This window comes from Aphelocoma coerulescens, chromosome 4 (assembly GCF_041296385.1).
Source record: "Aphelocoma coerulescens isolate FSJ_1873_10779 chromosome 4, UR_Acoe_1.0, whole genome shotgun sequence".
In the NCBI taxonomy this organism is placed as follows: Eukaryota; Metazoa; Chordata; class Aves; order Passeriformes; family Corvidae; genus Aphelocoma; species Aphelocoma coerulescens.
Window position 1 is genome coordinate 48,917,853 of NC_091017.1, and position 26,530 is coordinate 48,944,382.

General features: G+C 36.0%; 1 protein-coding gene across 1 annotated transcript; it reads left to right on the forward strand.

The window, feature by feature from the left end:
- The first annotated feature begins 227 nt into the window (after positions 1-227).
- Positions 228-22,497, forward strand: FGL1 (fibrinogen like 1). The gene is made up of 8 exons (XM_069013968.1): positions 228-345; positions 5,258-5,331; positions 10,506-10,686; positions 13,127-13,286; positions 14,010-14,107; positions 15,045-15,133; positions 15,693-15,880; positions 19,708-22,497. Exons 2-8 carry the CDS (start codon positions 5,266-5,268, stop codon positions 19,865-19,867), a joined length of 942 nt encoding a protein of 313 aa, XP_068870069.1. The 5' UTR covers positions 228-345; positions 5,258-5,265; the 3' UTR covers positions 19,868-22,497.
- Positions 22,498-26,530: the final 4,033 nt, after the last annotated feature.

Below are 26,530 nucleotides of genomic sequence, written 5' to 3' on the forward strand. Positions count from 1 at the left end.
GACTACAGAAAGGAGTGGAGTATAAAGCTGAGTATGATACAGAGAGCAATTTCCTGGATCACAACAGCGAAAGGGAATGGATGATCCTTTGTTATTTTTGGTTTATTTTTGTTTCAGAAGTGTTGTGTTAGGCACAGAATTACCGTCATCTCTTTCTTATGTTGCAATTTAGTCTTGATAACGGCAACTTCTCAGGAACATTCCAGCCCAGTGACTCATAGCAGATGTAAGCCTCAACTCTGCAGAATTTAATAGCAAAAACAATCGCAGCTTGGGAAGGGCTCTGGAATTTTTGCATCAGCTTAAGAAGATTTAACAACTTTGAGTTCTGTCCAGAAGTTAAAGGTAAACATTTAAGGTACCTATGAGGGAAGAAAGAAGTTTGGCTAATTTCTATAGTTATGGCTTAAAAGCAATTTGGTTTTGAAGGCCATATAACTGGTGCAGTGTTGATAATGATGTATGAATGTTTTACCAGGATCTAGATATTTTCCTGCATTTCTAGGTAGTTAATAAACCCAATATTCAAATCTGCAGTTTCTAAATTTGTATTACTATGTGGCTGTATGAACAAGGCTGCTTTTAGAACCTAAAAGTAAATAAAATCATGAATTATTTTTCAGATGAGGAAAACAGGGCAATTTTTGTAACACCACCAAATTTAAACAAAGCAAAATCTGTGCATGAGTTTAATAATTCGAATTTTAAGAAAGCAAACAAAAAACCTTCCAGTCATTTTCTATCCTTTCAGCAGATTCTCTCTTAATATTACTGTATTTATTAGCAATTCAAGTTTTATTGACATTGTGCCAACAGAAACAGGCATCTGTATTCCATCTAGTTTGCTATCTCAAATTCAAAAATATAAGAACATTCTAATGGTTCAAAATTTTCATAGCACAGAGCTTCTTTAATGTCATCAAATCTATTTAGTAATTTGTTATTTAAAGACTTGGAAAAAACATAAAATTCCGGTGAAGTTTGAATATAGGATTGATTGTCTGTGTATCCTTTAAAGAAAGCCGAGGCACAGAGAAGAAAAAAGATGTCTTTCTGGAATTTGGATTCCAAAGCTTTGGAGAAAAATTTCTGCACAACTGTACAATGCATATTCCAGGTGTAATCTTGGAATAGTAAATGAGTAACCCCAGGGATAAAATTTCAAGGTTTCACAAGAGTTGCACTCAAACTTCATTTCTTTAAAACAGAAAGTGATGATTTGTTTTTTCAGCTAACCATTAAGGGCTTGTGTTTTAACTTGAAATATAACACCAAGTTTTTCCCCCTCTAGCATGACGTGTGATAATTAATCCACATGTCTACTGTCTGAGATTAAGATTTTCCTGGAAAGGCATATCCCCTGTACAAATTCGTGTGGATTTTTCTTTTTGTTAAATCAATACAGGTGTTATAAAAAAAGTCTTGGAAGTCTCTCAATACTTATTAACTCTTTGGGTTCATTGGTGACCGATGAAAATTTGTAACTTTTTGCAGGTTTTTTTGGGTGAAATATTTTATTCAATTGTGTGTTGTCAGCAAATAGCTATATAACAAGGGTAAATATTTAAAGGCCTGAAGAAACTAGTTTAAGAAACTGACTTTCAAAGGAGTCGTCCTAGAGCAAGATGTTAAGCTTCCCGTGAACAAAACTTTAGGTTTCCATGTGACTGAAGACCATGGATGTGCACCTTAAGAGAACTGTTACTAATACAACATCTACTGAAACTTTTCTTAGAAACGTGGGTAACTACGTAAAAAGTTACCCACAGTAATTGCATGTCTGAACCTGATGATTTAGGTAGAGTGTCAAAGTGTTTTGAACATGTAAGGGGCTTGACCCTATTTACCACTTTTCTTGTCACTGGAAGGTTCACCACTCAGTGAATCTCATGTCACTGCAACTGTGAGATAGACAAACTACAGGAGTTTATGCCTGCTGAGAAACTGGCTTAAAGGTACAAGGGCCAGGACCAGCACTGCTGATTGTCCTCTGCCTTCTCTGGGTCTACCTGCTGGGCAGTGACAGAAGAAGAGAAATGCTTTTAAGTTGCCCATTTTCTTTCAGAGCTTGAGTTTTCATGTCTCTTCCTAGTCTTTTTGACCTTCTCCCTTTTTTGGAGGACAGTGGCATAAAGATTTTGGTTTCCCCTATGCCACTAGAGGGCCCTCTGTGGGTTTTTTTACCCTGTGTCCTCTCTGTTTCAGTCTTCTTGTTTCTGACTGGTAGATCTGCCAAATGGAGCTCTCAGTTTCTCCCTCTTTATAAGCCTCTTGTCTGACATTCATAGTGAGCTTATATTTTGAGTGACTACAGGATCAATACTCCATCTTGAGTTTACTGTCCAGCTTGCTTTCTTAAAAATGAAACTAGAGGATTAAAATATCTTCATCACTGTATTGAAATCATCAAATTTAGACATTTATGAGACTATTATTATATTTTGATATGTCTTTTGAGCATGTTTTAATTCAGCATTAAAGCTGACATGCTAAGTTTTCTTCCAAGTGCAGCCCTTATGAAGTTTCCCACAAGAGGAACATTCTTTAGAAAGAGGCATCCTTAAATAGAAAGGTGACTTCATCTAAAGATGACAAACTAAACCAACTGCACACACTCTACAATTCTCAGCTATTCATTCTTTTTATGCAGCTTGCTCATAGCAGCTCATACATGCTGTAAGGGACTTACCTGCCTTGATTGTGCCTCATAGTCTTCTATTTTTTTTTTTTTTTTACTAGCAAAAATTTCTCTGAACAGTATGCCAGATTTACTTGATAGTCTTTTCAAAAAGAAGAAGAATACTGGAGTTGTAAAGCTGTGCAATCCATTTAAGATTGATTTTTTTTTGAGAATGATTGTGGTATCCAGGCGTTCACAGTCAGTGAAATCATGATAAAACAGTTCAAATACTAAGACTAATGTGAGGGAGGATACTGTGCTTTCATAATTAAAATAACAGGGGTGAAGTAGAATGTATGAAATATGAATCTTCCAGTGAAAAAAATAGAGTCCCTTCTCTCCTAGAAAACATATTTAAAGTATGTAAGGAGTCAGGACAGCAGTTACCAGAGACATATCTTCTGCAGGCTGTCCAGACAGCTAATGTACTCATTGGTCACTCCTGTCACAGTGTCATCCCAACAGATGGCAACAGCTGCTTTCAAAACAGAAGGGACTGCAATAGCTATAATTACTAGTGTTGTAAGGTGAAAGTGCATGTTTAATCATGGCAGAAACCTCTGACATTTAAATAACAGATTCATTGCCAGGCAATTCTTGCAGATTCCTCACACACACACCACCACCCATTTTTTAAGCCTGTAGTTCATAGGATTTACCGCTTCAAACAAAATCAGAACTTGCACTGAATTCTAGTAAAGTTTCTAATTCAAATGGTGTAACATTTATTTTGTTAGTGTGAAGGACAACTTACACTTTTAAATTCAGGAAGTTTATGGCATAGAAATAACTTAGCCTAAGATTTTCAGTTCACATTTTTACTCAAGAAGCATTTTATAGGTAATTTTTAATGGATTCCTTTGGAATCCTCAGATACAGACATCAGCTTATATAGTGCTTTGCAGCTTAGTGATAGATGCTGTATGTGTCCAAAATGTTTAAAAGACTTCTGAGTTCCTGTAACATGGGTCAGTAGGTACAGAGTACCCTCAACATTTTGTGTCTGCATCAGTCCTGTGCAAGAAGTGGGATAATGAGCTTTATGCAGATATACTTGGGCCTCAAAACTCTATGCTTTCAGATACGATGCTTTCAAACCAGCAAACCTTAGAAGTAAAAAAACCCAAACAAACAGCAAACCAATTTTGTAATTTAAGTTACTTAAATAACTGTAATTTTAAAAAGCATCCTAAGTATCTTATAGGTAGCTGTTGAAATCTGAGATTTGTCTACGCTGTAATTTCTCATCTTGCATGAAGTTTTAAGAGATTGGTGAAAATACAGTTGGACTTGTCCAGTTTTACACAAACTTAAAAACATACTTCTCATAAGCACCTTGCTTATCTTTGTACAGTAAAAAGCACCATCTGCCAAAGTCCCACTAATGTTTTATATCCATTTCTGTAGAAACATGAGTGGAAATTTTCATAAAGTTGGTGTATCAATAAGCACATGCTGGTATTGAATCATTAATCTTTATTATAGACATTACACTTTGTCTAACCACAAATGCTTTAATGTGTCACCATCCCTGAAAGCATTCAAGAAATGCAGATGTGGTGCATAGGGACATGGTTTAGTGGTGGACCTGTCAGTGTTAAGTTAATGGTTCAACTCAATGATCTTGGAGATCTTTTCCGTAATAACTCTATGGTAGGAAAAGCAGAGTGGAAGCATATTCTGGTTTAAGTAGGTGTTAGCATACGCTAAATGAAAATATTTGTAGTTACAAAAGAAAAAGAAAGATTCCTCAGTTGATAGCTTGCAGCAGTTTAACTAATTAATTCAGAATAGGTTTATGTATAATCTATGTAAATATTTTACTGATTGGAGGCCTTGGTTTGTCTGTGAAAAGCACACATCTGTCTCACAAAAAATTTTTGAAGTTCTGTCGGCTCATGTTTGCAAGGCAGTGAGATACAGTGGTGATTGGCTTGGCCTATAAATTAATTTTCATATGAAACAATGGGATTTAAAATGCTATGGGTCATACAGTACAAAGTATCCATAGCTATCAGTTTAAAGATGTCATCCTTGTCACCATTAGAATAAAAGCTGATAAATATTTTGGATTTTTCCCCCAAATTACTTTATAACAGTAAAATTATCTTGATCCTCTCCTGGTGCACAAAAGTTGCACTAATCTGTAGTTCAAAGACAACTAGACCAATTCAGATTTTAAGTACTTGTCTTTGACAGAGAGCTTTCTCACAAATTTAAAGGACCAACAAGGAATATTTCCCTGTTTTTCAGCTTGTCTTAAAATGTTTTTGCTTTTGTCTTGAAAATAAAATGAGTGAGTTTGAATCTTGAATAGCTGCCCTAAAATACATGGAGACCTCTAATACAAAGTGGCCTAAAAGGATAAATTCTCATTTTACTGGCTTTTGGAGTTGTATTTTATCAGACTATTTTAGACATTTGTAATGAATCCTGCATACACATTATATTTACAAATTGTAAGAAAATAATTATAGGTTAAATAGACTCTTTTGAATAAGATTTAAGATGTCAAGTGCAAATTTTAGTTTTTATGTTGAAGTTAACTAGTATTTCCTTTATTCCTCTATTTCACAGCTTTCAAAATGAAGATTTTGATAATGATGGATTTTGTCCTTGCAGCCAGCTTGATGGATGTCACTGGCAGCTCTGTAAGTTCTAGTACTTAATTTTAATAGAGTTTCTTCTAAATACTGCATACCTTATCCTCCATAGTGTTCACAATGGACATGCCCTCCATAGTGCTCACAATCTCTACATGGGATGGCAGAACCTTTGATGGAAAAGATTAGAATTCATAAAAAAATGAAGGAATGAGGAAATAGCTTCAAATGGTGTTCAGTGGGGACAAGTTTCCAATAAGGAAAGAGGAAACAAATGCATAAATTTACAACGGAAGATAAATCACTAGGCAATGGCACTGAAGAAAGAAATCCAGTCAGTTTGTGACTGGATCTGATATGAAGTAACCTACAATTCTTTCCTAAAAAAGATGCCATATAGTGTATGGAAGCACATTGTACTGAAGGCACACAAGATGTTTATACTACCATTCAGGGGTAATGCTAACTCAGAATAACACCTGTAGTTTTGAGCAGCATACTTAGAGAAAGGCAAAGCCCAGGAACTCCTGAAGTGGTGGCTGCAGCAGTGGTATTTCTGGTCACTGACACTTGGTATGCAGAATGTTTCTGTCCTTTTCCACCTTGTCCACTTGCCATATAACTTTTTCTCAAACAAGATCCATAAATTTATATTCTTACTTCTTTCCATGTAACTACATTATAATTTACCCTCAGACACAATGACCAAAGCTCCTTCAATTCAAGCTCCCAAAAGCCTCTCCTATATATATTCTGTTTCTCCAACAAAAACCCTAACAAAATCACATACCTCTAGCCTCACCAACCCTGCACTGCATGTTATGGCTGTCCTTATTAGTTTGATATTCAGGTCCTAAATAGCAGAAGCCTAAAGGGATTTAATTCTTGATTCATAATTGCCTAGGTAGAAGTGGTTGATGAATTTACAACTATTATTTGTGTCTTATATTACCTTATGGAAAGCTTTTGTTCAGATAAGTAGCTTTATAGAGGCCGAATGGGAAGCACCTGACTGTAATCACTTCTGCTCAGTGGAAAAAAGTATTACCAATTTCTGCAGAGGCCTACTGGGAAATGAGGCATTACAGTTAAATGCATTTACTTATTTTTTAATTATTATTTTTCATTTAGAATATTGTGGACTTTAAATGACCCTCTGAGTAAGAACTAGGAATATACTGAACTTCATCTCAAAGTTTTCACCTTTTAATCTCATTAAAACACTAATCTCAATATAGAGATATTTTGCAGGTAGTTTGTATTCTAAAAATTATAGGAAATAGCACCACAAGTAAAAACTTTGTCTTTTCATAGTTTTCATAAAGTATTCCGAGTCTAATTTATAGCAATAATTTTAGTGAAAGGTCACTAGCTGCTAATAATTCACACAATAATGAAAGTGAATGCACATTAATTGCAGCAGCTGGTTAAATGTGGGACTGTGTGCCCAAGAGCAGAGCTGTCAGCAGTTGTTAGATAATTGCTTCTCAATGTGCAGTGCAAACAGTTACTTCACTGAAACAGACAGAACAGGTTGTGTTCAGTCTGGTTTCAATCAGTGGGCACCACAGTACACTGGACAGAGTCACAGTAAAATTCACATTTTGTTGAGTGTTTCAACAAAGTAATGGTTTAACTTTGGTCCATATCTAACAGATGGAATAGCAATATGTTTTAGCTGCTGACTTATGACCCTAATTTACATTTTGCTTCTATATTACTTCAGCTGTGCAGTGGTTTAACTCCAATGATTTTAAAAGGGTTATCCTGTGGAAAAAAAGTGTAGCAGCACATTGAAAGAATGTCAATTCAATCCTGTAAACTGAAGATCTAAAAGCCCCATTGATCCAACTGAAGTTACAGTTACCTTGTGATCGTCCCATGGAAAAAATAGACATGGAATTCCAAATATGAGAACTGTGGTTTTTCTGTTCAGCAGCAAAGTCTAATGGGATTTGTCTGGAGCTGACAGAGAGAGACATCACTGAGAAGTCAGGGAGAGAAAGGAAAGTATCACATACCAGTACTTTTCATATGTAGGTTACTTTCAAAATTTTATTTCTGCTCAATCTTTTTTTTTTCCTTATGCTGCAGTTTTTCACTATGGTTAGTCATGTCTTGATTGACACTTCTAATTTACTGTCACTTCCTAAGCACTGAGAGCTTAAAACCTTTTTAATCAGAAATTGCTATGTGTAATGTAGATATATTACTGTTCACCCTATCATGAGTGTATTGTCTGTAAAGTAGATGAGAATCAGCTCATAGTTATTCACTTTTATGAATTGATTCATAATTTTTAAGTAAACAATAACAAAAGATGGATTTAAAATGCAAGTTTAAGAATAATAGAGACACAGCCTGTTGCAGGCTTGTGTTTAATTTAGTTCAAAGGAAAGGACCTTTTATTGTGATATGTGAACTGGTGTCATACTGAATTTAAATACCAAGTTTTTCTAAGGTAAGGTAATATTTTTTCCTAAGTTCTATACTTGTAGTATATAATTTAATCACAGTGGGAGAATGGTTTTTAGCAGTATGAAAAGGGGAACTGATAGATGCATTTCTGCTACACCTGAAAGCAACACACATAGCTGCCTGCAGCTGCCTCTCCTCAAATGCACCGTCTCTTGCTCTTTCCAGAATGGAAGCACTTTGTGGCTCAGATCTGGCCATGTGCCAGAGAGGTTCCCCACCTGAAGTCTTGTCTATGCAATTACAAGGGCCTGGCAACGGGAGCCACTATTTCCAGGTCTCTCCTGTTGCATTTTACCATGTTCTTCAAGGTTGTGAGTACTGAGTTAAGACTGATACAGGCTAACTTTCTCAGTAAAACTGGTAACTGTTGTCATGGTGGCTTCTTCATCGCTCTGAACTTAGTATGATTAGAACAAATACTTGATCTGACTGGGAACATGGGATTTTTTGGACAGCTTTTCTTTTATAGTTAGCATTAGCTGATCAGGGCGAGCCTGGAAATACTTTTTCAATACTTCTAAAATTTATTCACTCTTTCTCAATCCACCTGTGCATCTCTTTCTCTCTCTCTAAAGCTCTGCAGTCCTCTAATTTTCTGTATTCATACAGGACTAGAATGACAATTTGCAGACACCTGTCAAGGAAGCCTCTTCTGAATCTCCCATTGAATTAATTCCCACTGAATAGAAAATTCAGCTTTTGTGAAGGATTTGTATGAAGCTGCAGATAAATTGAGAGAACCACCCTGGAAAGGCTGTACAATAAATAGTGCATCTTTTCTTTGTAATATGCAACATGTCCCACCTTAACCAGTGCGTATAGTCAAATAACATCCCTCTTAGCCACTGTAGCAACTTTGTATGTCCATATATTTTAGCTATTTTCTTCTCTTGTTTCCTGCTAGAAGAAAAGGATGATATGCTAGGCATCTCGTACAGTATCAACATAGCTCTCAGCAACCGGAAAAGATTTCCAAGGGAAGGTTCTTATATAAGATAGGACTTCCGGGATACTACTGGGTCGCGGGCTGCTGTGTCCCTCTAAAAAAGGCGTTTGGGAAATGTGCCTCTGGCCTTCCAGCATCCCCTTGTGGCCAAGAGTCACCATGGTTCCCCAGCAGCTCCTCGGCCAGCACATGGCTCAGCGCTGCGGACGCACAGCGGGCCGAGCAGCCCCACTGGGCGGCCCAAAAGCATCCCGCTGAACCTTTCCCTCTCCAATAGGTCGCTGACAAACTGACTAGTTATGCCACATATGTGCATATTTTTTCCCCCATGCTTTTATTTCACCATGTATATTAGATTGCAGTTAAGTATGGATTAAAGCAAGTCTCTGATACACTTCAGTAATACTTAAGGCAGAGTCTGTGTTCAGGATTGTTCTGCACAGTCTTATGATCAAATTTTTGAGTGTAACTAAATATTGCAGACAAGTGGAATATTTTGCTGGGAGTGTTAATGGACCGTGGGTGAAGCCTGAGCTTGGTGCAAATGAAAGCATGCAGACACCACTAAGGTGTGCCTCACCGTGCACAGCAGTATGCTATTGCAGACATTTCTATAGCTTGGTGTGATAAGGCAATGTTCTGAGATATCAATTCTTCCATATGGATGGCAAATATCACGGGTCTACCTGTAAATAATGTTCCCTATGAATAAGGTAGCACCAATTTAGAACTACTGCAAATTTGATCTTACATGTCAGATTTCCAGAAGGTCACCCTTTGATTTTTGCCTCTACAGTGCTAGTTGTGCTCTTTTACAAGCATCATAGCAACTAAACTCTGCTCATATAAAATTGCAGTGTTACTGATGCAAAATCTGTGTCATGTTTCCAAAGGCTTTTCTCCCTCACACTGAAATCAAATTTATTCAATATCTATTTTAAACCATACAGACTATTTTAATTTAAGTTCTCTAGATCAGGTTCTGTTCACTTTGGCTGTTTTACCATAGTCTTTAATCTAAAACCAATTATTTATCGCTCAGCATGCATTCAGCATGTCGGAATTTGGAACAGCTATTCCAGCTCTTGAGGGTCAAGTGAGTGCTAGGTATCACTGTATCAGAATTGCCACATTTCTCACCCACTCTGCATGGCAAAATTAAGTACACAAGTCACAGTGCAACATTGACTTTAACTTTTGTTTTGACTTTTATTTTTCATGCATATTCATAACTTCTTAGGGACTATTTCAGCATGCCAAAAGTGAGCTTAAAACTTAACAATATTTATGTTGGCAATGTTAGGATTCTTATCATAAGAAGTGTGTCATTTAAAAGCATTTGAAAAATGTGCAATGAAGTTGAAAACATATCCATGTGGATTGCATTTTTTTTAAACTCTTTAGAACCTTCACAATGTTAGTAGCAGACTTCACTGGATAGAAAATCTCTGTGCATGGAAGATGATAGAGGATAAGACATCCTTCTGATGGGGCCTGTATCACAGTGTTTTTCCTCGAAGTCCCAGATGCCTGTTTGCATTTAGAACTGGTAGCACTAAAGCAAAGGTCTTTTTGCAAAGTGTGCATAATATGTATGTTTTGTATATTATATGCAGTAATATAGCAAATAATTTTAAACAAGGTAGCAACAGAGTCAACATGTCTGTAGGAAATTGTGACCAAAATGCTTTATCCAAATTACATTTTATTTATGGTTTGGTTAGTTGGCTCTTTGTGTCACATGTTAAGTATCACAAAAAATTTGTTGATTTACAATAAGATATGTTTTCCTCTCTAGAATTTACAGAAATGTTTTCAAGAGCAGATACAACTTCAGGGCCAAGTGAGGCTTCTGGAACACCGTGTGAAACAGCAGCAGTTAAAAATTATACAGCTCTTAGAGAAGAAAGAGGTTCAGTACAGTGGCAGAGAAGATGAAAACAGTGTCATTGACTTGGGAGGAAAAAGACAGTATTCAGGTTAGAAATGAAGCTATTCTTTTCATTTCCATTCATTGTAATGATACCCAGAAGCTTTAGCACAATTGGGCCTATTGAGTTATTGTTTTACAGCCTCATCGTAGAATGTTTGTTTAAAACACAGTGCTTTTACCTGGACCTGCTGTGCAGGGAAAAATTGTTAATGTCAGATGGTATGAATCAAATATGGATTTAAGAAGTTTACTGATTTATTAATAGTGCATAATTCAAAAACAATCAGTGGACAATAAATTAAGCATAAATATCAGCAATACAACAGATAAAAGCCAATAACAGACATTTACAAAATGTTAATCAGGAGTTACAGATTTCTAAACACCGTTCTTTGACTAATGTCAGAAGTTCTAACAATCTCAAAAAGAACTAACAGGGTTAGTTCACATTCATACGTTCAAATGGTTGCCTGGGTTACAAGCATGCACTGACTTTGTTCCAATTTGTAAAGTCCCTGAGACATCCATATTTACACACATAAGCCTGGCATAATGCCATCTGCATCTAACATTAATAATATTTCTATATTGCACCATTTTGACTGAGTTGGATTCAGCTTATGACATCACAGTTTTTAAAATACTGGTTTAAAGTTGTTTTTGTAATTTCACCAGCATTCTGGTGGTGATCCACTCCCTCTACCGTGGAAGGCTTGTAGAATCTACAGGGAGGCCCATACTCTTAATATAATAAAACACCATCCAAAACAATAGTTGGATTGAAAATACAATTTAGGAGTCTGACTTCTAGACGGTGTTTGTTTCGAGCTGTCCACTGCTAGAAAGTCTTACTATTATTTTTAATAGCCTTGTTTGAATATACTCATAGTGCTTATGCTGCTGGAAGAAATACCAATATATATAACACTTGATCCCAAGGTATCAAATATAATAAAACACCATTAAAATGAAATTAAAAGCAGTTGTAAATCTGACTTTTAATTTTAGTGGTGTACTTATGTAATCAGCATCCTGGAACATTTTATTTTTATTATTAGGACTGACTCATTTGTTACTGGAAAAGATTATTAAACCCACATTTCTCTGAAAGGTATTTGTCCTTTCTTAGCACATGCTTCAATTTATTCTTTTACAATGTTATTCTAAAAAACAGATCCAACTTGTTCCCATTTCTGATGATTCTTTCCCCCATTACTTTTCCACTTTCTTGACAGCTTGGAAAATGCCTTTCCCTATTCACACTGCATTATTTTCTCAAACTGCTGTAGCATTTTAATATCAACAGAGCTGGATAATTTGAGTTAGATACTTAGGAGGAAATTCCACACTATATACACCTGCTAAAAATTAAGATATGTTTGTGTTTTGCTAACCTACTAAGAAATTAATGGACAAGAAAAGCTATTTTCTCTAAGCCAATCACACATTCTGTAGGAAGACAACTTCGCTGTTATTTAAATGATGTTTTCTATTAGAGTTTATTCAAATTCTGGCATAGCTATTTTTTTTTCAGTATAAAGTGTTTATTTTTTATGTCTAATCTTCACTGACACTTTCACTGAAAAGAAATATAATAGTTCATAAAGTTCCAACCAGGCCTGGAAGTTCAGCCAACTCAGAGAATTCCTTTAAGTTAATCAGCTCTACCTCAGCCAGGAAAAACAGAAATGCTGAAAATTATACATCTTTTCTGTATGACTGCTTGATGGTAGATTATATATAAACAAAGAACTCCTTTCGTTTCTTAATTCCTAGAGGAAAAAATACAAGACTATACAATTACATTGCTGTAATATTTCCATGGGCTCTGAACTTTGTTTTTGTTGTAAATTACATTCATCAACAGCAATGGAGACCAGACTGTGAATGGTACCAAGTCAAAGTGGTATCATTTTACACATATACTGCACTTTTTGGGTGTAGTCTTCTATATACTTTTGCACCTATTTGGTAGAAGGAACAGGAGAATCAGGCCTTGCAATTGTTTCTGTTTCTAACACTGGAGATTCCATACTTTTGTTTCTGGCACTTCTGTGAACTTCTTGGATGTAGAAGTCCATGTTTGTTTTTAAAGGTTACTGTGTGTTTTACATATAATTTTATGGTTGTAATGGGATTCTAATGTGGATGATACCACTGTAAATTAAAAGTGACACCACTTAAAACAGCAGAATTATTTTGCTAGTCAAGTAGAAACAAAAATTATAATATTTCATGGTGGGAAGATATTATTTCAAAGATATATCAGAATAATTACAGCCCAACAAAGTTTTAAAGCAACACAAGTACCAAAAACATGCCCAAAAATCAAAGAAATATGTTTGCAGAGACATTTCATTTTATTAGCTTGGTTCATATATGACTTCTACATATCATGACTTGATTACTGTTATTGACTTGATTTCTGATTTTGCCAGTAAGTACAGGACTAAAAATGTTGTGTCCAATTAATGTTTTGTGAACAGACTGTGCAGAAATCTACAATGAAGGCCATAAGCAAAATGGATTTTATAAAATAAAACCAATCCAGAGTCCGACAGAATTCCTTGCGTTCTGTGACATGTCTGAAGGAGGTGGTTGGACTGTGTTTCAGAGACGTTCTGATGGCAGCCAGAATTTTGATAGGTAGGTAATTTGATTTGGTAATTAAAACTGGAAACAAAGTGAAGAAACATTAAACCAGATGGAGCTAAGTTAAATCTGAACTTTAGAAGTACATGAGTAAGTTGTTATCCCAGATAAAAGGGAGGAATTGTTATTCTGTGGGACAGCTTCCCCATGAGATACACTTCTGGTTCTGGGTGCCTTCTGTGAGAATCCTTTCAAATCTTTTTCTGACAACTTGTGCATTTGACATGAAGACACTTCAATGTCAAATGCATTAACAACTGTTGGAGCAAGGAGTCTTAATGACAGTAAAGGACTAGCTTGTCTTCTGCAATTAGTAAAAATCTAAAAAGTAAAAAAAAGTAAGCAATATGAGAGTTCTTTGAGTAAAAATGTTCTTCACAGATGTGTCTAGTGGGAGGATGAGAAACAAAGTACGTAAGTTGAAACAAGAGAGGTTCGTACTGGATATAAGGAGAAACATTTTTAACTATTGAAAGACTCAGCAGGTTGCCCAAAGAGAATGTACAGTCTCCATCCTTGGAAGTTTCAAGATCTGAACGGACAAGCCCTGAACAACCTGGTCTGAGCTCAAGGCTGACTCTGGTTTGAGATGACGCTGGACTAGCTTGCCTCCTGAGGTTCCTTCCAGTTTGAGATATTCTGTGATCTAAAATTGTATAATAAAACATCCAAACAAACTTTCTTTTTTCATAAATTAGTAATTTATACCCTTTTCAGAGTCTGGGCTGACTATGAAAATGGCTTTGGAAATTTTGTTTTGAAAAATGGTGAATTTTGGCTTGGAAACAAAAATCTTCATTATTTGACTAATCAAGGTAAGATTTGTATTGCAACAATAGTCTTATTGTTTCTGTTTCTTCCCTCTTTCCAGGCCATTTTTTTGTTTTCCCTTTTTGCTACCATAAATCCTGAGTTCTGTTGTTAGTCTGCATGGACTTCTCTCAGTTTCAGGAAAAAACACATTTGAATGTATGTTTTCTAACAAAAGGTTCAAAACTGTCCTTAGGCCACCAGCACACGGAGAGCCCCTGTGAAACACGGAACAGGAGACAGGAGTCTACCTTAAAATAATTGTCTCTATCCATTTTCCATCAGCATCACTAACAGTCCAGAGTGATGTATATGCTGTACCAAGACATTTAGTCAGGGCTTTTTAGCTGTGTGGGCTGTTACATGAAAGTAATTCTAGGCCAGTCCTGTTGATTAGGCCCGTAGTAGAAAGTTATTTCCATCTTTCTAATAGTCATTCAATGTTAGCTAACTTCTGCTTTGTGGTAGAATGCTGCAGATACAAAACTTATCCACTGGCTTAGCCAGCTAAATCACATGGAAATCAGTGCCACCAGGATGTGATCCTAGTATAACTAATTTGTTTTCAGAGTATAAAAATCTAATTTTCATGGGTGACCATTTATTGATCAATTTTCACTATGCTTTTATTACCACCTCAAATATCTTACTAAAATGTAAAACTTGTAAGGCCATCTTTTTTTACATTTTTTTCCCTATGTTTGAAAATCTGCATTGGAATAATTCTAACATTTTCTAAGCTGACTCAGGTGAATAAAGGCAAAGAATAGCAATATATGCTTTAATATGCATAAAGAAAGAAGACAAAACACATAAAATATACTGAGGTGACAGAGATTCATGATAAAAACATTTTCTTTTAATCTTCTATTATAATGCCCCATTCTGAAAAGTAGTGAGATAGGCTAGTTTAACTAAAATAATTTGTATTTTTGTTTTAAGGGAATTATACTTTAAGAATTGATCTAACTGATTTTGAAGGAGAACGACGTTTTGCACAGTATGCAAGATTCAGAGTTGCAGGAGAAGAGGTAATAAAGACTAAATGACTAGAGGTTTTAATGAAAATGTGGATTCTGTAGACAAACAATAGACATACAGGTTTTCTAAGTTCCATAAAGACTTGTGTAGAACCTTATATTTTCTTTCTTACGCATGCTTACAATTTTCAAATACCTAATAAAAGTGGTTTCCTTTGGTACATCAATTTCACACTTTCTGTAAGATATATTAATCAATTGGTTTAGCAGACATGGATAAAAGCAGTTTTTCTATTTTTGTTGACACTACCAACAATAATGGTACAAGATGTTCTGATTTGTTAACGTATACTGCAAACTAGCCCTAACACTGTTTTTATTAGGTCATTTGTACATAAGGTTAATGACAAATTTTATCCCTGTTAAGCATCTTTACAGCCTTTCATTATTTAGTACACAGTGTTTAAGTGGCATGTCATTTCTTAGCATAAAAATAGCAGCAAATGGAACTGATTAGGTTCTTCTTTGTGGTTTCACTCTCTGACATGCTAAGGGCTAAAGACATATTGAAATTTCTTTTTTTTCTCCTTTCTTCACATTTTTTTATTAGCATTCTTATGAGATGAGTTGTGGTGAATACTCTGGTACAGCTGGTGATTCCCTTACTGGTGGATTTCATCCTGAAATAAAATGGTGGGCTGATCATCGAGGAATGAAATTCAGTACTAGAGACAGGGATAATGACAACTATGAAGGGAACTGTGCTGAAGAGGAAAAGGCTGGCTGGTGGTTTAACAGGTATTTTGATTTTATATGGGTACTGTCAACCATTCTGCTCCATGTGTATTCATAAAATAATAACATATGGTAGAAGGTAGATTGGGATTGTTTATTTATTTCCAATGTGCCCTTGTCCCCTAGCAGAGATCTCAGTGCTGGTTAGACAGAGGCTCACCTTAGAAGGGACAGCACCTACTGTGCAGCTCAAGCTGGTCTGTGATAATGGTATTTGCCACATATCAGGCAGTGAGGAGGAGATAATTCTGCCCTTCTGAGGTAACTAGTTTTTACACAAGTAGGTCATGTGGAGTTTGCAGATATATCCCTGATGTACTTTGCTTTTGCATTTCTCCTGTGTTGCACTAGACCAGATGTGGCAGCACTGCAAATATCTGACAAGCAAAACTGGTGCCAGGTTATCAAGCCTCATTTTTTTCACCTCACTTCACAGCATATCACTCTTGTTATCCTTTCTAAATGGAGATGGTAATGTGTCCACTCAGTTTCTGTCAGTGTGCATGTCTGGACTGAGTGAAAGATTTTTTTAAATAGGGTTCAATAAAAGAATTTTAAAATTCTACTTACATGCAATATACCAAATCAAAAAGAAGGGATAAAACTGGTAGCCTTAGCACAGCCTGTACAGATCAGCTATATTCTTTCCTGTAATTAATTAGATAAATATAGCCATGAAAAGAAACTCTGCAAGCTAGCTATGTAATAGAGAGATTTAAAATACAGCTCAGGGAGGCATACTACTCTCTCACTGTGATCTCAGTTCACTTGGCAAGAGGTGCCAGGCTGGATCAACTCCATTGTTTCTGTTGTGTCATCCTTTGTTTCTCTTTTTAACTCCTCATTTGCCAAATTCTGTTTTCGTAAGTTGTCTGTGACCACCTTAGCTGATATGATGTAGCTATTGATTCAATGTTTCACAATTAACTAGTTATTTTAATATATTTTAATGTATTTGCTTAGATAGCCAGTCAGCAGAATGTTTGAGACATGGAAAAAGTCACATGTAGACAAGTTTTTTTTTGCGTTTCTTGGGCAAGCTAAGATATAAAAGGGAAAGGCAACTATGTTGGAGATTCTTTTCCCATGGTATCAGAACTTTCGTAGATTTAAGGAAGTATCTGGACCTCAAATCACATAAAGCTGATATCATACCATGGAGTTCATTAAGACTGAATCTCTATTCACTTTTAGACCACTGCATACATTTTTTGCCTTTTAAAAACTTTTTTTTAACATTAGATTGGTCTGGACAAAAGAATGACGCTTTGCAAAAGCAGCTGTACAGCAGAACTTGACAGTTATTTATACCTTGTAGTTGGTGTTACATAACTTCTAAAGATAGCTGACTCCTACTAGGCTAGCTCTTATTATGGCTGTGTAGCTCATGCTCTTAAAGTGACAGTCTAGCTGGATAATGAAAATTAGTTACGAACACTGTTATTTCACTGCTTTGTTATTGATTTTTTTAATGTTAAGCCTCCCACAAAACTGAATACTGTGAAATACCAGAAAATTTCAGTATCACTAAGTCCTACTCAAAAGAACAGTACTGGCAGAGAAAGGAAAAACACTCAGAAACACGTATTTGTCATGCACAGATTAGCAAATATAGAAGGAATTAGTGCTCTTGGCTGGCTTGTATAAGAGCTCCCAGCTATGAAGGAATTGTTTATAGCCAGCTCTATGCTATCAGGACTAATGAAATACAGAAAAGCCCAGATAATATGAAAACCAAGGGATGTGACACAAGTGAGGCCACATGGAAGTAGCTCAGATCTAGTTTAAAGCCACGGGTCTTGCTACAGCTCAGCATTTGTTGTCCTGGACTTCTGCAGAAAAATGGCCCCTTTTGTAAGCAAAGCTCTAACAGAGATTTTTGTCTTGAATGCAAATCTATAGAGCTGGGTTCACTCTGGTAATACCTGCAGGTCATAAGCTTTCCAGCACCCATGGCATTGCAAAGCTCAGTAGGTTCATAAGTAGTGAGAGTGAACAATTCTAGTTGGACATGGGCTAATTCTCCCCCAGCACTCCCATTTTCAGTTATACCATGTATGGATGGTAACAGGGATCTGTTAGGACAGACATCACTAACTCAAGCTTCCTGCCTCACCAGTCATCCCAGAGACTGCGTAACTATATTCATGTGGGGTCAGGGGAGTCAGTAAATCCAGACAGAATTCAAAGGGCTCTTCAGGGAACCAGCTCCCATTTCTCCACATCTGTCACACAGTTAATACATAAATCACATAAAATATCCATGGACATTTGAGTCTTGATTGTACTTTTGAAACTACTGCAGTGTATTTTTAACTTTATATTAGCCTATTGAATAGATAGGAGAAACACAGACTAACTTTAAGGTATTTATTGACTTGTGAATAATGAATGATTTTTCACAGTATCATATCAATAATCACATGCCAGAAAGATATTTTAATTTAGTATGTACAGTTACTTCAGACAGCATCTACTTGGATACTGAATACTGTAATTTTCGCTATTCATGCTTCCCAGCACTAATTAAGACTTCTTACTGGCTCATATTGCTGTTGACAAAATTACAGTGTGCCTCCTTATGATTCTTTTAATGAAATCTGTGTTTTGATTCAAAGTAGGCAGAGTGCATGCTTATTGCAGAATTTGTATGATTAGAAAGATTATGCCAGCTCTGATACAAGTTTGTCATTCTCAAAAACAAACTCACTTTTGATGTCCACTATTTATAAGCTTTCAATTAACACATTATCAAAACTGACCTTAAAAATTGTAAGCAATAAATAAGCATAAATGTAGGTGAGAATTTTGCTGTGGGGTTTTAATCACAGTTTTTATCTCTGTTGTCAAAAACTTTGTTAATGAAGTGCAAGCAAAGCCAAGAAGACTAAGATTTGCCAGTAACAATATTCATAAGGTTCATTTGGAATGTTTTTGCATATTTTCTGAAGTCTGCTTTTGGAATCCATCATGGTGTTCAACAGCTAGATATTAACAGCATTTATAATGAAATACTGAACTGGCAGATAAACCAAGCTGATTCATCACAATATGCTGCAAAAGGAACAGCCAGTTTGCTCTCCATATGGTCACATAAAGATCTAAACTTCTTTCTCGTAGAAACCAAGGAAGTATCCAGGTTGTGCTCATTCCTATTCAAGCCTTTTGAGTTTTGCTAGGGTTTTTTGTTTCTTTCAACCACTGTATTTAATAAACTATAACATCATTTCTGTCTCAGTCTGTTAAAAAACAACAAAAACCCCTCAACTTTGTAAAGTCAAATAAAATGCCAGCTCTGATGATCCAGTGAATTGGTACACATGTGTGTAATTAGCTGTCGGAATTAATCTATTTGTAAATAGAAGTCCATAGGTGAATAGGCAAACTGATGGTGGTATTCAGGTTGTGTCATACAAAATACCATGTGATGTAACTGGAAAACTTAAGGGGGGCTACTCTGGAATAACAAAAAACTGCAACAGTATTTCTTTCCCAGAGTATGGTGTATGCCCTGCTGTCATTCATGCTGAACAACTCTGGAAGAATTTTCCACTGAAACAGATTAGCAGGAAAAACTCCAAGAACTAGTGACGTCAGAAAACATGGAAAGAACAAGCAGCACTTTTGTTTAAAAGAAGCAAAAAACATTTGCAGTTCTGCCCTAAGTAAACCACTGTTGTTGATGCACATAGAATCCACAAATGCAAATTTAGGCATCTGTCAAACTAGGCTGGCATCAACATGGCAAAATGTTTGACTCGCATAGAAATAAATGCTTGAAACTCTTCGGCAGGAGGCCTTATTGCTGTTTGCCTTTATTTTCCCACCAGGTGTCACTCTGCCAACCTTAATGGCTTGTACTACGGAGGTCCCTACACTGCCAAGACAGACAACGGGATTGTTTGGTACACCTGGCATGGGTGGTGGTATTCCCTAAAATCCGTTGTCATGAAGGTCAGACCTGCAGACTTTGAACGTAATATTGTTTAAATATTCTATCAACATGAGTCACCCGATTAATCTTTTAGGAAATTCATTCCAAATTAAAATGGGCAGATTTTTACTTCTCAATCTATTAATGTATACATTTTGAAAAATTCCTCTGCAACAAGGAGTTTTATGAGATGTAAGTGAAAAGACAAGATAGCTGATGAACCTTTAAATACGAATATTAATGCTAATATGGGTCCAGGTGCTTTTTTAAAAAGGCAAGTGTTCACCTAGGAATAAGGACCTCTTCATCAAGATGGAGAAATTTTGGCTTTACAGTAACTAGAAATCCTTTCACCCTTAAAAACAACAGTATTGTTACTGTGCAGTCTCAAAAATGAAAATTAATTGTACTTACTACAATAAAAAAACTTACTCAAATAGAAGCATAAGGTTTATTCAGTGGATGGGATATACCTGCTTTGGAAAGGTCCAAGACTTCAGAAATGAGTTTCCTGTAAATTCCTCTGATGTAATGGTTGCATGTGTTGTGTACATAGCATACATAAAAGGTTTAAAGAATGAGGCAGGAAATAGAAGAAAGAGAAGGGGTGCTACCAGGATACAATCAGTTGAATCCAGCATAGAGAAGTGGATTGTCTCTTGTTTGCTGAAGCATTTCTAGGGCTGGTCACAATATTTCAGTCTAACATTTTTAGATGGTCAGTAATTATGCTTTTTTCCTTCTTGGTAACCATAATGCCTTTCTTTCTTTTTTTGTTTCTTTTTTTTTTTTTTTTTTTTTAAATTTTTTTTCTTTTATTTTTTTAAAGGACTAATATACTGACATTTAGAATTTAACAAAAGCTGCAACTAATTTTAATGTGAGCTAAGGTTTGAACAGAAGGCATGTGTAGAGGGAAGTGTATTTCACATGCAGCAAAAATCTGTCATTTTAGAGGTTCTTAGTGCTTGACACTATAAATCTCTACTTTGTTTTTGTATCTGTTAGACTTTACAACTCTCTGAATTTGAATGTCCTGTTCAGTCACTTCCTCTCCTTTTCCTTTGTACTTGTGTAGGCTCTATGTACTTGTGGGGGCTTTTATCCGTCTCAAGCTGTATATTCATATTTTTCTTGTACAAGAATGATAGTAAGAGAGAATTTGCCTACCCCTGGCTTTTGTGCCTGGCACTCCAATAGACTCTAATAGCCAGTAATAACAAGAGTTGCTGATTAGTGCTTGCTGCCATGGAGAAGATAGGAACACTCTCTAGAGAAAGCTATCCAATGAAATGTAGTCCATTTCTGCTGGGCAGATGCAAATGAAGGCCTCAAAAAAAAAAAACGGACCTAAGCTTGCTTTCCTAAAATAATTTTGCTTTTGTGGTTGAACTGCCACTCTCTCTCCCGCATCCAAATACAGTTTTGAACAAGGCAGCCACTTTCATTCACACAACATAATTGAAACTAAGTTTTGGTAAAGGTCAGTTTATAACTACATTGCTGTGAACACAGGTCAGCTGAATGGTAACTCTCTGCCTGGCAATTTTTCCTTCCATTTTCATCCTCCTGAAACAAAAGTTTCTAAGGAATCCTTGAGAGAATTGCATGGAATAAGGGAGGGAGGATATTGCTGATGAAAATCTGCAGTATAGAAGTTTTAAGATCTCTTCTTTTTGTGATAATAGCAGGTATTCTAGATAATCCAGTCTTTTTCTTGATGTATCAATTGATACCGTCCTAGAGATTTATAGCCTTTAGCACATGCCTGTACCCATGCATGAGAGAACCAATGAACAGCTCTACAATTGCTTATTTTGGACTTTTCTCATTAGCTACACCAAATCACATTCAGTATCTGAGAGGAAGGCCTATCACCCTATGTGTGTGTGTGTAAGGGGGGCGAGGGAGAGAGACAGGGAGAAATTCAACATTAAAACAGAAAATCTGATGAAGTATTTTTATTCAATTTCATTACAGAACTTAAAATGGGTTCCTATGTAAGTATGCATATGTCTGTAGGTATGGGTTATTAATAATGTGACGGAAGTTTTGGAGTAGTTTAAAAAACTGTTTTAAGTACGGTATTCCCCATAATGATTTTAAAATTATTTTGCTACCCTGAAAGGAGAAAGCTTTAATTACTTGGAATAAAACCAGAATGCCACTATGTAGAAATTGAAAAAACATCTTTAGTTTTTCACAGGAAAATGGAAAGATTAACTCATGAATTTGGAAAGTGTCAAGGCAGATCACATTCCACCAAAATAAAAAGGAGGATTTATCAACAGGCAAGTTGGATCTTTAGCACACAAAAAAAACCCCTTTCAATATGTACAGATTGTGCTCATAAAATCTATGATAAATTTTTTTATGTACTGCAGCATAAATCCATCCTCTTTATTTATAAGAACACTAATGAAATCTTTTGGCCGAGTTAGGGTGCTTTTGAGATATTCTGATATAAAATTTGACTCCTTTTCTATACTGGAAATCATAAAATGAAGAAGAATCAAATATGTCTTTGTACATCTTATAATGCATTTATATGTTTATTTGGACTGAATTCTGTTCAGAACAAGGAAGCATCTAGCATACTGTCAGCAATGTGCAAATATTGTATTTAATTTCCACCACTTTTCCATGGCCTTTCTTTGTGCAATAAATCTGTCTGGCCACATGAAAAGCATGTGAAAGTGTTGTAATTCAAAATGGTCATATAATTGTTCTTAAATAAACAAACCATTTATTTTCAAAAGGGAAGTTTTAATAGCTACCAGACAAGACACAATGATGGAAGAGAATTCTTTTCTCTGCCAGGCTTGCCTGTTCACATTAATTTATTTCCTCAACAGGTACAAACATGTCCTAAATATTTCTTACAAGATAGCAGAACACAGGCCAGTTTATTTGTTCTGGTGCTAGACAGAACATAATTCCCAAATAGCTGAAAATGAATACATACTATTTCATACAAAGCATACAACCCAACAGAAGAAGAGTAAGAATTGCCGAAATAACAGAGAAAATGTTTTGTCAGTCATGTTAATAAAGAACATAATGATCTCTACCAGCAATGTGGAATCAAAAATATATATTTTTGTATATCTGTTCAAGGGAAACACTCTTCTATTTTATTTCTATGTCTGTGCTCTTGCATTTACTCAACATATTGGAGATTAAAAGATGGAAACCACAATCCCAGGTGAATTAAATGAGCAGTAACAGAGCCTTTTATGTTACAGCATTTGTTTTCCCTAGAAGATCTAGAATGCATTGATAGAGCTGAGGTACTGCAGTCTGGCCTACTGCTTTCCATTGGAGATTCTTCTCTTCAGCTCACTGTCTTGCTACCTCTCCTCACCATTCCCAAAACTGTTACTCCTTACACCAATTCCTGAACACCTTTTGTCAGTATAACATTTGTTCTGTCACAGCTACTTCTTCTTGCTCTTGAAATGGTACACTCAAAAAGGGGATTAGAACCACAGGTTGCCAGGTCTGTGAACATTCCTATCACGTTCCTTTAGTTTACTTCTCATTAGCGCAAAAGAATGAAAATGCAGATTTTCCTTCAGTAGTAGGTTCTCTTTGGCAGTTGTAACAGGAAGAGAGAGCAGAAGTATCCAGGGAAGTATTCTATACCTAAGTTTTGAAGAATTTCCACTTACTGCTGTTTTGGTTTTTTTTTAAATTTTTTATTAAGTGGTCAACTTAGAAAGCAAAAATGGAGCCTTCAAAACCAGGAAGTACTTTGAAATGAATGTGAGTATGCTTGGTGTTTCCTCAGAGCAGGTCTAAGAATTGGGAAATTGGTAAGGATTCAAACATTCAGTTAAAATCCATATGCAAGGTATGCTCAGAGGGAGGTTCAAATTTTTGTTAAAGTGCTTCTTCAAAGAGCGTATAAAACTTTATTGTGATAGTGGCTTTTTTGATGCTTAATTAAGCTTTTTTGTTGAATACACATTTCAAAAATTCCTCTTTTCCAAGTACCTGAGGGCCATCTTAATCTTTGTTTAGTGCAGGATGAAATCTGGCTTGTCATTGCTACATCTTCAGTTAACTAAGACAGTTCCTCTTAATCCCACTCTAATGCTAAATAGATTGCTGATACACAAACACTGAATAAACAACCTTGGGACCAAATTCATGTTTGTTTGCTTGCAGATGAAGCAAAATATGGCCTTTGCATAAAAACTGCAAGCAAACTGTCTTGTAGCTCACTTTTCTGTCCTTCCTCAGCAAGTCATAAATACCTGTGTATAACTTCCTTTTACCCATCTCTCCTACAGAATTAACCTGCTTTTTTTTTCTTCCTGTCTTACTGACAGTCAGATTAATGACCTGTTAGTTGTGCTTCGCATACCTGTGACTGTCTGGCTTAAGGAACCTGGGTAGCTCTGAGGTTCTGCAGAACCCGAGCAAAGGCTCTGAGCAGCTAAATGATATTCTTAAGGCACTCAAAATGGCAGTTGGGAGAACAGGCTGGATTGAATTATTTAATAAATATGTCACCCAACACTATGGGCAGGAAGATAAACAGATTCCTCTTACAGGTAAATGGTTCTCACAAATGATTACCTGAATTTCAGTACATCCAGTTTTGTTGTCCTTGCAAAAGGTCACAATTTTCAATCCATGGTCTGTCATGTAATTGCAAGATTATATTGCCATGGGAGCCCCTGGTCTGGCACTTTATGCAACATTATAGTTCATATTACATTAATTGAACGCAGGCAACTGACATATGAGCCAAAATGCTTTTCTGTTAGTGATATCCTGCACTAGATGGTGCTCTGTACGTGGGTTTTCTTAGGCAATACCACATTTGGAAACTAGTGCAACATTTCTCCTGATTAAGTTAATTATTAAATGATAGAAAGCAAGTGAAAAATATTTATATAAACTTAATCCTTAACTAATTTTTGAAATAATACATGAGTTCCTAAGGTTACCTAAACTGTAGAAATTCACAGCATCTAATTCACTTGAGGTACAGCTCATTTAGGTAGTTAAATTGTGTTTTCTTTTCTTTAAAAAGTCTCGCATTACAACAGTAGTTTGTGACTTCTGATGATTAGGAAGCAGAAGCAAAACTGTGCAAGTTCCAAACACTACTTGAACTAACAGATCTGCACTACTGCATTCCTGCTATGATTCCTCTACTGCTCTTCCCTGCTGGGGTATCTTCTATTTTTCACATCTCAACGACCCAGAAATTCAAGGGAACTTCACTGTAGTGAGGCCCATCTCTATGTCATAACACAAATAATACAGCATTTGAATGTTTCTTGTGATCAAGAACCTGAGATTATGTGAATACTTGTGGAACAAGTAGGATGAAGTAAGTGCTTGGGCCGTACTGAATTTACTGCAGGGAGATCAGGAGATCCATCTCCTGCCAAAATGCCATACAACCATCTGGGAAAAGCTTCCTTACAGAAATCAGTGGGTTATTCATATGGTACTCAGCAAATATAAAATTCATGCTGCATTGTCCCTGCTAGATGTCTTGCAAGTCTTACTCCATAGGTTAGTATCCAAGTTTGAATTGCTAATGCTTGCAAGATGTGCAGTCACTTTGCCTTGTGATGAAGGGGGTTTTAATGATTGCAGTGTATCTCTTTTTTTAAATTTTCCAGTAACTCTGAGTATTTAATTTTAAATGTCTCATGGAATTTTTTGAAATAAGACTATTTCAAATTGTTCCAGTCCTCTGTCACTGAATCCTACTTCTGTCACACAGCATGCTTAATGAGAGATCTCAGCACAGTTCTCATCTATTTCGCTTAGTGACTTCTCCTAACAAGGGGTTAGGAGAACAACACCTTATGAATTGGTTTCACTAACCCTCTGACTCAGCATAGGAGAAAAAGAAAACAGAAAAAATCATACCCATCTGGAAGAATACAAGCCACTCAAGCTAAAATTTCTAAGCAAAAATCTCTAGGATACTGAAGGAAGGGAAGGGCTTCCTTCTTATGTTTACACAATCTGAATAAAACAAGTCATTAATAATACAACTTGGGAAAAAAGTCATTAAATATTTGCAGTCCATGACAATAACTTAAAATTCTACTTTCTATTTCCCTTTAACTTCCCAAAATTAAACTAAAGCACTTGAGCTACTAAATTGGACATAAAAGTTTCACATGTAAGAAAATAACTGAACACCTTTCCTGATATGTAATTCTCAATATTTTTTTCTCTCCCCAAAAGAATTAAGAAAATTAATCTCATGCAAATCAAGAGAGCCCAGTAAAGTTAGAATGGGGATTAATTAGGTATGTCATCTGCTTCTCAAGCAGCTCATTTATAGTGTATCTCAAAGAATTTACTTTCTCATTAGAAAGATATCAACCACATTCATTATTTAGTATTCTATAGTGAGTGTAGTCCTGTTAGTCTGTATGTGCTCCATAATTCATCATATACTAATGATCAGCCACCTTCTCTCATGTTACCAGAACAACAAAAATACCTGTGTATGTCCAGCAAGAGCTGGGAAGAGCTACAGCCAAGAAGGCAAGGGAGTAAAGGCCCCTAACATCTCAGATGTATTTGTTGATGCATGTGACAAGAGGCTATATATTCTCTAGAGAGGTCACATGGTGTCTTTGTCATTTGTACACTAATTAACCCTCAACCCCAAAATTCAAGTGAAATTAAGACATCCTGCAGCTTTTCAAAGAACACCACCAAGAAAGATGAGGAAT

Excerpts from the sequence above, each read along its gene's own strand:
- FGL1 (XM_069013968.1), top strand. The coding sequence starts at position 5,266 with ATGAAGATTTTGATAATGATGGATTTTGTCCTTGCAGCCAGCTTGATG. Across the intron at positions 10,687-13,126 it reads AGGAAAAAGACAGTATTCAG|ACTGTGCAGAAATCTACAAT; the intron begins GTTAGAAATGAA and ends TTTTGTGAACAG. Across the intron at positions 15,134-15,692 it reads TCAGAGTTGCAGGAGAAGAG|CATTCTTATGAGATGAGTTG; the intron begins GTAATAAAGACT and ends TTTTTTTATTAG.